The 11627-nt window shown below is 40.4% G+C and overlaps 1 protein-coding gene across 1 annotated transcript in view; it reads right to left on the minus strand.

Moving 5' to 3' along the window:
- Positions 1 to 248, minus strand: part of PLK2 (polo like kinase 2) — a 7084-nt gene extending 6836 nt beyond the window's left edge. Inside the window, exon 1 of the mRNA XM_014583268.2 lies at positions 6 to 248. Coding sequence (XP_014438754.1) covers positions 6 to 126 — 121 coding nt within the window. The 5' untranslated portion in view covers positions 127 to 248. The remainder of the gene's footprint in view (positions 1 to 5) is intronic.
- Positions 249 to 11627: the final 11379 nt, after the last annotated feature.

The following is an 11627-nucleotide window of genomic DNA, read 5'->3' on the forward strand; positions in this document are numbered from 1 at the left end:
CGCCCCCTCGGGGGTCTGCTGCGGCCGCTTCTTCTTCGAGTCCGCGCCGCATGCCTTGCCCAGCGCCTGCTCGCACATCTTGGTGCTGGCGGCAGGCTGGTAGGTGATAGTCCGCAAGAGCTCCATCGTCACCTCGCCGCCCCACACTGCCTGCTGCCACCTCCGAGGCGCGGACACACGTTCGAGGTGTCCCTAGCCCCGAACTCCCTAGCGGCTGTCAACCCGCCTAGTCCACTTGTGCGAGTGAGAACGCGCGGCCAAGTCTTATATACTGACGGGGCGGGAGTGGGCGGAGACGCAGACGGGATGCGACGTCACCCGCGGTGCCCCGCCCACCAGCGAGGACGATTCCCGCAGGTCAGGGCTAGTTTCCGAATCGCATCTCGGGCCGCGGGGAGCGCTGACAGCCTCCGGGAGGCCCGCAGGGGCGTCCGGCCGTCCGCGGGACCGCCGTCCGAGCCTCGGCGGCGACCGCTGCAAACCGACGTCTGGGCCTCCCCCTCCGCAGCCTTGGGCGGCGGGTCCGCGGGCTGACCCGAGCCTTAGGGCGCAGGTGTAAACGCACGTCCCTTCCCCCGCAGTCCTGCCTGCCCGCCCCGCCACCTGCCTCTGATGTGGCGGTGTGCATGTGCCCTACCGCCTCCGCGTCTCCTGCACAGGCGCGCAAAGCCTCGCCTGGCCATCGAGGAGCGCGTGGGCGCTGCTGCCCGGCAGGCTCCGTACTCGGTCCACCTAGGTGGGGGAGTGAGGAGAGGCCATGCCACCTGGGGGCCGGCGTGCGCAGAGCCCGGCGTCCGAGCTCGTCGCTCTGCTGCTCTGAGACTGCGCTCCCCGGGCCGACTGGCTGACAATGCCGGGTCCCCTCCGGGTCCCTTCTGGGCTCTGCCCATCACTGTAGAGCGGCCCTTGTTCCGAGGTCAGGTCCTTAGCTTTGGAGAAGGAGCCGGCGCCTTCGGGGGGATGTCTTCAGGTCGTGCTAGGATGAGAAGACAAGGGCGCCCCCTCGCGGGCTTTTCCAGAAGTACGGTTAGCGGTCCGCGTGGGCAGTGGCTTCCACAGTGTGTTCTCCTTGGAAAATTGTGGTGGTGAAAGTGTCCCCAGTGCTGATTATGATTTTGCAGTGGAAGTCATCTGCTAACATCTTTTTGAAATGGATTTTTCATAATGCCCCGTTGAAATGGCTCTTCTCCCTGGTGTTGGGAGAGGCTTCCAGGACTTTCTGAGGAGGGGGCTGTAGGTTGGCAGGATCAAGGGGGGAACACAGGACAAAGCTAAAATGTGACTTACCGTTTGTATTTCCAGAGCTTACTGTTCAGTTTTATGCACCTACGAGCACATTTCTTTTTGCTCTAATGACAGTAGTGTAACTATCATTGAGTATTATCCAGTGTTTTGAAATGCCTTGTGTAATTCTACAGTTCTGATTGGGAAAGATTGTGAGGGAAGGAAAATAATTTACTCTTCTAAATTCTGGCTGGGGTCCTTGTAAAAGATAGGTTAACAAGAGAAAAATAAGCTTATTAATACGTATGTCTCATATATGCTTGGGAATACCCAGGAAATAAGTAGCTGGAATATGTGGTTTCTACTTTGCACTTAAATATTACCTTTAGGTAAAACAGAAGAGTGTCAGGGAGCCAAGTGGAAGGAAGGTGACCAGGAAAAGTGTAGAATTAAACAAGAGTGAAGTTTCCCTACTAATAAGAGTCTCTTGTCACTTTGGGTTATTCTTCTTGCTACAGAAGAGACACAAATGGATATATTTTAAAAAATAAATTTAAATTGCCTTTATAGACAGGTAGCATGCTGCTTTCAGAACTTCTCTTGTGCTTGCTGTCTCTCAATAATTTTTATCCAGAGGCACATTGGGGTGACATGAATTATCTCTTTTACGGATGAGAAAACAAGAACTTAAGGCATGTCAGTAGCCATTCTCTCTATATTTTAGTAGATTATCCAAGTTATGTTAATTAGCAATAACTTGCAGCTTTTTCATTTAAGTTAAAGATATGGGAAGCAGTTTTTTGATACTGAGTTTTAGAGACATTTAGAATACCAGATGTTAATAAGACCCTGGAAGATACTTAGAAAAAAAATTTTGGCCCCCATCCATTATTAAGTGTAGGTATGTATGCTATTGATTAATGGAACATTTACAAGGACAGTGTAACATTTTTAACATGCTGTAGAAAAAAAAATATACTTCAATGAGATCACAGAGTAGAAAGAGAAAGTCTTTTCTGTATCTTCCCCTTTTGATTCTTTGGTTCAGGGCAAGTCCAGGCTTGTTTCCCCTAAGTGACAGTGGACTTTATCCCCGGGATTATCAGGACTAGAATAAGAGGTGGCGCTGGGGATGGCATGAGACATTACACAATCGTCCCCTTGATTCATGAATCCAGGGTGATCTTTGCTCCCCAGGTTGAAGCAGCTCTAATCAGTAGCCTGTGAAGGGTTTGCCAGTTTGGAAAATACTACCTTGATTTCTCTACCTTAATTTTCCGGAACAAACTTTCTGACTTTTACATCGTGTCTCTATTTTATCGTTGATAGTAAGATAAGTAATAAAATAAATATACAGCCTTTTAAGATAAGTGAACTGTGATCAATACGTTATCATAAATGTTTTCATAAGTATTTCAATGATTTCTTTTATTACCATTGTATGTTTTTTTTACCAAATGTACTTCAGTATTTGATAAACTATCAAATAGTCCATAGGCAGTTTAGATCTATCTTCTGTAGCATATAGGCACTTAATAAAATCTTAGCATTGTGTGAAGTTCCATGGTGTCTTGTTTCCAGTAATGAAAATTTGAATTTTCAGATTGTGGTGCCATCGTGTGGACAGAACCAAAACTGTAGTTCACAGAGTAAATAAGGAAATAAAGGACTTTTCAACTGATGATAGATCCGCCTATTACCAAATATTTCTCTGCAGATCTATAGATTTAAGGCACATAAAATTAAAACCCCAATAGGGTTTTTGTGAAATTTGGAAAACTGATTATAAAATTTATATGAAACTTTAAGGGACCAAAAACAGCAAAGTGATTTTTATAGGAAGAATAAATGAGGAAAGGTCTTTCTCTTCCAGCTATCAGAACTTATAATGAAGCTATAGCAATTAAGAAAACAATGAACAAAGCTTCTGTCACAGAGACAGATAAACTTACAAAGAACTAGAATAAAGAGCCTAGAAATAGAGCCACATGTATATGTAACTTTGATATATGACAGAGAGGACCAGTAGATGAGTGAGGAAAGGAGGAACAATGTAACAAGTGAAATGAAAAGCAAAGGTATTATTTGTTTATTACATTTGTTATACCAGGACTGTCATAGCCAAATGCCACAGACCACATGTCTTAACAGAAATTACTTTTCTACAATTGAGACTTCAAGTCAAGGTTGCTAGTTTCGGTTCCTCCTGAAACCTCTCTCCCTCTCTTGCAGATGGCCGCCTTCTCCCTGTGTCCACAGGGCCTTTCCTCCCAGTTCGCATTCTTGGTGTCTACTTTTTCTTTCCAAGTTACTTCTACAGAAGTCAGACAGGGTAAGGTCCACCCAGATGACAACATGTAATCTTAATGATCACTTTGAAGGCCTGTCTCCAAATGAAGTCACATTCTGAAATACCAGGGTCTTAGGGCTTTAACATAAATATTGTGGGGATATAATTCAGCCTTTAACACACACCATATACAAGAAATAATAGTAGAAAATGAGTGAGGACTTAAATATCAAGAACAAAACTAGAAGAAAATTAACTTTTTGAGCCTAAGATAATAAAAAAAAATGCTTACATGTAAAAGCACTAACTATAACAAAAGATTGATAAATTTGACAAAATTAAGAACTTTGACTCATCAAAGGACATCTTAAAGTGAAATGATAAAAAATAGGTTGTAAGATGATAGCATCTGTATACTCTTAAAAGAATAACTTAGGCACATAAATTTTTTTTAATTTTAGTTTTAAGTGGCATATAGGATTTGTACAAATTAATGGGGAACAGTATAGTTTTTTAATATGTAAATGACTGAAGTAAGACAGCACACATTTCACCTCAAACATCTGTGATTATGTTATAAACATTCAAACTCTTCTCTTCTGGCTATTTTGAAGTATACATAGAATTGCGTCTCTGTTTTATTAAGGAGTGAAAGGAAAGGCCGGATCTGCCATCCAGTCCAGGGACGTGTGTACCAGGAGACGTGCGCAAACATAATCATTGTAGCACATATAATAATAGCCAAAAACCCCACTAGAGACAAACAAAAAATGGACACAGTGCAAATGCCCATAGACAGGAGAACACATAAACAGTAATGTACATACATATAATGGCAGGTTATAAGAGAATCAATGAATTATAGATATTCTCATCAGTATGAATGGATCTTAATAATACTGAGTTTAGGGCCAGCCTCGTAAGGCAGTTATGTGGTTAAGGGAACCAGATTCCACACGGTCAACCACAATTTGAATCCTGGCTCCAGTGGCTTAAAAAACATGTCTGATTGGGACGAGCATATAGCATAATGGTTATGTCATTAGACTTACATAGTCAACCACAGTTTGAGTCCAGGACCCAGTGGCTTAAAACTTATCCAGACTTGTGTACATGCCTGTTCAAAATCCCAAGACTAGAACAGAGAAGAGGGGATTGTGGCATGGCCATCTTCCGGGGGGCTGATTTTTTGCTTTCTGCCTCTCTGTCTCTCAGTCTCTCTCTGTCTCTCTGGTGAGTGCATGTGCCCTATAGCAAAAACCTCTTAAGAAAGGAGTAAACAAAACAAAGTATGTCAGATGTATGTGCATGCATGTCAAAAATCCTGACAGGATAGAGAAATGGAGAAGAAAGATTGTAGTGTGACCATACCTCATTTTGAGTGCTTTCTCCCTCTCCTTCTCTCTGTCTCTCTCTGGTGAGCATACACATCCTCTAGCAGTTTTAACAAAAGTTGAGTTTAAAAGGAACCAGCAGCTAGCGTAATAGCTATGTCGCTGGACTCCCACATAGTCGACTGCGGTTCGCGTCCCAGACCCGGTGGCTTAAAACTCACGTCGGGCGTGTGTGCATGTGTGCCCAAGATCCCAAGAGGAGAATGGAGAAGGGATTGTGGCGTGGCCATCCCCCCTGGGGGGTGATTTCCTGCTTTCTCTCTGTCTCTCTCTGTCTGTCTGGCAAGCACACACACCCTATAGCAAAAACCTCTCAAAAAAAAAAAAAAAAAAGGTGAGTTTAAAAAGGCAAATCAAAGATTACACTTTTTTACTTTTTTTTTTTAGGCTTTTGCCATAGGTTGAGTGCACTTGGCAGAGAGAGAGAAAGAGACAGACAGAGACTGAGAGATAAAGTGAGAACACCCCCCCCCCCCCCAGGGAAGATGGTCACACCACAATCCTTTCTCCATTCTCCTCCTGGCATCTTGGGCACACATGCACACATACTTGGCATGATACTCAAGTCGCAGGTCTGGGACTTGAACCGTGATTGGTCATGTGGGAGTCTAGCACCTTAACCACTGTGCTACCTTCTGGTTCCCTCAAAGATCACACTTTTTATAAAATTCAAGAACTAAATGAAAATATTTAGATATGTATATATATTTTATTTACAATATTATTGTGTTTTTTTAAAAAACAACACAAAAATTTAAGATAAAATGTTGAACACAAAATTTGGGTAATGTTACCTTGTATAGGTGAAGCAAGGGTGACAGGAGAGGGAACGATAACATAGATTCGTGTATGTTTTGTCGATGACTTAGTTCTAGGACTAGATTATAGGAACAATTAAAATGCGCATGTAGTATGTAGAGACTAATGTAGCTATGTCATGAGTTAAGAAGTATGAATCGTCCAATTATGTTTACTTTAAACCTAAGTTGAAAAAAATCATTGTTTCTGAAGCATACATGACATGAAGGGAGTAACACAATGGGAATTTTTAAAAAAAAGAATTATTTTGGGGCCAGCAGTTAGCATAATGGCTATGTCGCTGAACTCCCATGTAGTTGACCGCAGTTCGATTCCCAGACCCGGTGGCTTAAACTCACGCCGGGCACATGTGCGTGTGTGCCTAAGATCCTGAGGAGAATGGAGGAGAAGAGATTATGGCATGGTCATCCCCCCTGGGGGATGATTTCTCACTTTCGGTCTCTCTGTCTCTCTCTTCTTTCTGACGAGCTTATGTGCCCTGTATCAAAACAAAACAAAACAAAACTCTTTTAAAAAAAGAGAATTATTTGTATTTTATTTATTCATTTATTTTAATTTGACCTGAGAGAAATTCAGAAAAAGAGAGAGAGAAAGTGAGAAAGTAAGCCACCAGGTTCAGGACTCGAACCACAGTCTGCCATGTGGGAGTGTCCAGTGCCTTGACCACCACACCACCTGTTGGTCCCCTCAATGGGAATATTTTGATACATGAATGTCTTGCCAAGAGGCTGTGGGGGCAAATTTGGGCATGTTGATTCTGAATTGAGAAATATGAGGTCTTCCAAATGTTTATAGAACTGTGTATTATGAAAAATCTATGCATGGATTTCAAAATACTGTTTTGCACCAAAATAAACTCATGTTTTAATTCTGTTTGTTCATGAACTTTTTTTTTTTTTTAATTTGCTGCAGGGTACATGCACTTGCTGGAGAAAAAGAGAGAGAGATGGAGAAAGGGAAAATGAGAAAACACCTCCCAGGGAGATGGCATGCTACAATCCCTTCTCTTCCATTTTCCTCTCAGGATTTTTGGGCACACATACACATGTACCCAGCATGTTCTTCAAGCCACCAAGTCGGGGACTCAGATCGTGGCCATGTGGAATCCAGTCGCCTTGACTTGCTGACCGTGTCTGTAAACTTTCTGAAGTCACCTTATATGTATTGGATATCTTAGTCTGTTTCTACTGCAATTAACAAAATACTTTAGACAGAATAATCTATAAACAAAAGACATTTGTGACTCATCATTCTGGAGCCTGGGGAGTCCAAGATCAAGGTACCTGCAGATTTAGAGTCTGGTGAGAGCTTGTTCCTCATTGATGGTGTCTTCTTGCTACAGCCTCACATGATGGAAGGGGATGAAGGTGCTCCCTTCAACCTTTTATAAGGATACTAATCCTGCTCATTAAGGCAGAGCCCTCATGACTTAACCTCTTCTCAAAAGGTCCCACCTGTTAACACTTTCGCATTGGGTATTATGTTCCAAAATAAGAATTTTAAGGGGATACCAACATTCAGACTATAACCTGGGCACCTAAGACTTCAATATGGAAGGGGAAAAGAGCCCAAATCTCATTTTATATTCATAAGATAGTTAATTGGATATTTAAACTAATTTCCAACTCTTTGAAAAATAGGTTAATAAATATAAAATAAAGGGTTAATTTTAGTATTTAAATTTTGACTGTAGTGTGTTAAATAATTTTTATGCAATGTTCATTTTGACATACTGGCATTTTGTAAAGAGGAATAAAACCGTGTGGCAAATCCTGACAGTGATCTTTGGTGAAGGCTTAGGTTATAAAGTCATCAAACTATTTGGCCAAAATTTGCCTTCTTTTATTTATTACTTTGATCCACTCATGTATTTATCTACCTACACATTTACAGTAATAACAGTGTTTAAGAGTAACTCTCTCCTCAATTCCTTGTTACACAAATCACAAATGCAATTTATTGTGGTGGACTTAGATCTCCCTCTGCTGGTTCTCAATGGTAATACCAGTCAATGCTATGAAGTTTTTAAAGTTGTTTAAAATTCAGCTGTTTCCTTAACTCATACCCATCAGGTCATCATTTTGTGCATCAGCCTAAACAGCAATCCCATTATTTTTAATTTCCAGAGGACTCTTGGCCTTACATTAAATAAATATAATGTGAACAGAAATAAGCAAAAGATGTTTTAGGTTTTCCTTATTTTTGAAAGTGAAAACATTTTGTAAATATTAATATAAAACAGCCTGTCTCATTGATATTAAAAAAGGCTTTTAAGGAGCATCTTTTTCTCTTTCCTTTGTGGATTTTTGTAGTTTGCTTATCCTTCACATACATACTTCTGAGTTTCCACTAATTCCACTAGGACTCAAATTAGGAAAGAGCAAGAAAGTTCAATTTCATCACTGTTAATACTCTACTAGAAGTGCTGGCCCTACCAATTAGGGAAGAGAGATTGAGGGGCCTTCAGATGAAGTAGCAGTTATGTCACTGGACTCCCACAAGGCTGGCTGCTGTTCAAGTCCCGGACCCAATGGCTTGAAAATCATGGCAGCATGTGTGTTTGTATGCCCAAGATCCCAGGAGGTGAATGGAGTAGAAAGGGTTGTGGCATGGCTGTCTTCCCCAGGCGAGGGGTGATTTCTCACTTTCCCTCTCGCTGTCTTTCTCTCCAGTGAGCACACATGCCCTATGGCAAAAGCTCCTTAAAAAAAAATAATAATAAATAAATATTAAAATAAAAAGAAAAAAAACTATCACTATTTTCAGATGATATGACTGTATTCCCAAATATATATCATATTTTAATACTTTATAAAACTGTCAGCTGAAATCAGTAAAATTTACCCCACCATTTAGGAAGAGTATTTATTAAATGCCATTTAGAATCCACTGAACATATCCACTGGACATAAAGTGAAATGGATCATTTTTTGGCTTAATTCCAAATATTTGAAAGTTTGAAATATGAAATGTAAGACAATCTGAGGAAGTTCTCTTGTGGCCTTTAAATGAGGTATATCTTTTAACTATTTTACAAAATCCAGAGACCCTAAAAAAAAATTGATTAATGTGACTAAACAAGAACCAAACTTTTTTACTGAATTAAAAAAAAACCCTGAAGTTGAAGACAAATAACAAACTGAGAAATTATTTTCAACTCCTATGCGAAAAGGCTTATCTTTTTGTTATATAAAGAGCATCTACAAGTTGATACAAAGAATAATTACCCAATAGAAAACAAATGGTTGTTATATATTTGCTCGACTTCAATTGGAGGAAGAGAAGTCAAAATAAAAACTGTACTGAGATACCTTTTTTATTTACAAAATTGGCAAAGCCCCCTAAGGCAGTGTAAGCTAACGACAATGGTGAAGTCTTGAGGAAGCAAGTACTCCCTATCGTGCTGGTAAGAACAAAACTGGTGGAATCTCAGTGATAGTTTGGCAAAATCTACCAAAATGAAAAATTCACAAAGTCTTTCACTCACTGTAGGAATTTATCCTGTAGATACAGTCCCATATATAAAATGATGCCTGAGAGGCATCAGCAAATGCACAAACCTCAACAAATTAACCATGCCTGCTTTTCTGAATAAGGCTTTATTGAAAGACAACCACACCCATCTGCTTCCATAGCTGTATTACCTGTGGCTGCTTTCACGTTACAACAACAGAATTTGATTGTGACTGAGACCATATGGCCTGCGAAAGATAAAATATTTACTATCTGGCATTTATAGAAACAGTTTGCTGGCCTTTGATGTATTAGGCTATCCACAGTATCATTTGCAGTAACTGAAGACTAGGAACAACCTAAGCACCTATCAGTAGAAGTCTGGTCATATAAATGATAATATGTTCATTCCATGGAAATGTAGGCAGTTGAGAAAACAAAATGAAGAAGCTTTTTAATTATTGATATAGAAAGTTCTCCCAAATAAACACCGTGAAAAGGCAAGTATAGGACAGTGAATGGTACAGCAAAATATATTTCCTTGGTGTAAAAAAAGAAGGGGAAAGTAATACTTTTTATAATTCTAAATATGCATAGACATAAAATTTCAGAAAGGATTAATAAGAAACTAACAACAATAGATTTTTTCCCCATTTCCATTGTTAATATATTCATTTTTTTCAAGTGGACTGTTTACTTTTCTGGACGTTTTTATGTGTTTTAACATTTGAGCCAAGGGAATTAATTACTATTCAAAATTACACAGAAAATATATTTTTGAGGGGCCAGCAGGTAACATGGTGGTTAAGGCACCGTATTCCCATGTGACTGACTGCAGTTCAAGTATCGGACCTGGTGGCTTGTTTTCTCTATTTCTCTCTCTCTTTCTCTCCATCTCTCTCTGGTGAGCATACATACCCTATAGCAAATCAAAATAATAATGACAATAATAAATTAAATAAATAATTATTTTTTAAAATATTTTTGAGTGACCATGCTCAACTTTTCAAAGATGTCTTCCTCTTCTACCCTCGGTTACTCTATGTCATCTAATCAAGATTTATGATACACATCTACTTTGTGTTACTTAATTATTTGGATGTTCTTTTTCTTTGCCACAGGTGTGAAAGCTAGATGAGGACAGGAAGTTTGCCTAGGTCAATGCTACATCCCTCATGCTTAGAACAGCACATGGCACAGAGTAAGAACTCAATTATTTGGTGGGTAAACATATGTATGAATATGTAACTATTGAGATGAGTGGATATCTCCTAGAATAGATCTTGCACAAATTATTGAAATACTCTCTGCCTCTGCTTCCTGTTCTGTAACAAGAGAATTACAATATTTTATAAGGTTGATGCTATGTAATATCTAAATGTTTATGTCCCCAAAAATGTATATATTGAAATCCTCACCTCCCTCACTCCAGTGATGATATTAGGGGATGGGGTTTTTGGAAGGTGATTAGGTCATGGGGGCAGAGTCCTCATGAATGCGATTAATGCCCTCATGAGACTACTTGCCTCTTCCATCATGTGATGACTCAGCACAAAGGTACCGTCTATGAGAAAGCAGTCCCTCACCAGTCACCAAACCTGCTGGCACCTTGGTATTGGACTTCCAGCCTCCAGAACTGTATGAAATAAATTTGTAGTTTATAAGTCCTCCAGTTCATGGTATTTTGTTATAGCAGTCTGGAAGTACTAAGACAAATTGTTGAAATAATTAAATAAACCAATGCAAAGAATGTACTTAGAACAGTTCCTGCCACACAGTAGGAGATCACTAATGTTAGTTACTATCTAGTAAAGGAAGGAGTTGTATAAAGAACTACCAAAGGTAGAAGGAGTGCACAAGGAGGAGCTTGGCCCAAGGTGCACTGGAGAAAGACCATCTCCAGCATCTGGTTTGTAAGAAGAAATTGAATGGACGTGACTGAAAATGATGACGAGTAAGAGCAGCAAATAGCACTATCTTTGTTTGCCTACTTTGTTTGCTCATTTGTTTGTTTGTTTGTAATGTGGGGAAGTGAGAAGAAAGAGGAAGCAAGAGAACAAGCACCAAGCAGGCTATCAATGGAGCCAGGTAAGAAGATATCCCAGGTCTGAAGCTGGAAAGTGAGGGAAAGAAGAAGCAAGAGAACAAGCACCAAGCAGGCTATCAATGGAGCCAGGTAAGAAGATATCCCAGGTCTGGAGCTGGAAAGTGAGGGAAACTGCAGCCTCATATCACTGAGGGCTGGGGTAGGCTTGCTTCCCTCAGTGCCTGCCTCGAGGAGGCAGTGGGACAGGTTTCTGACAGCACCTTAAGTAAACATCTGGCCAGGGGTGGTAACTTGTGAATAGCTATGTGCATAGTAAGTGATCTGCTGCACTTGAGAAGCCCCAAACCCCTTTGTTCAAACAACTTTCTTCTCTGCTTCCACATCTACAACCTACTTGGAC

The sequence above is a fragment of the Tupaia chinensis genome, unplaced genomic scaffold (assembly GCF_000334495.1).
Source record: "Tupaia chinensis unplaced genomic scaffold, TupChi_1.0 Scaffold144180_1, whole genome shotgun sequence".
Lineage (NCBI taxonomy): Eukaryota > Metazoa > Chordata > Mammalia > Scandentia > Tupaiidae > Tupaia > Tupaia belangeri.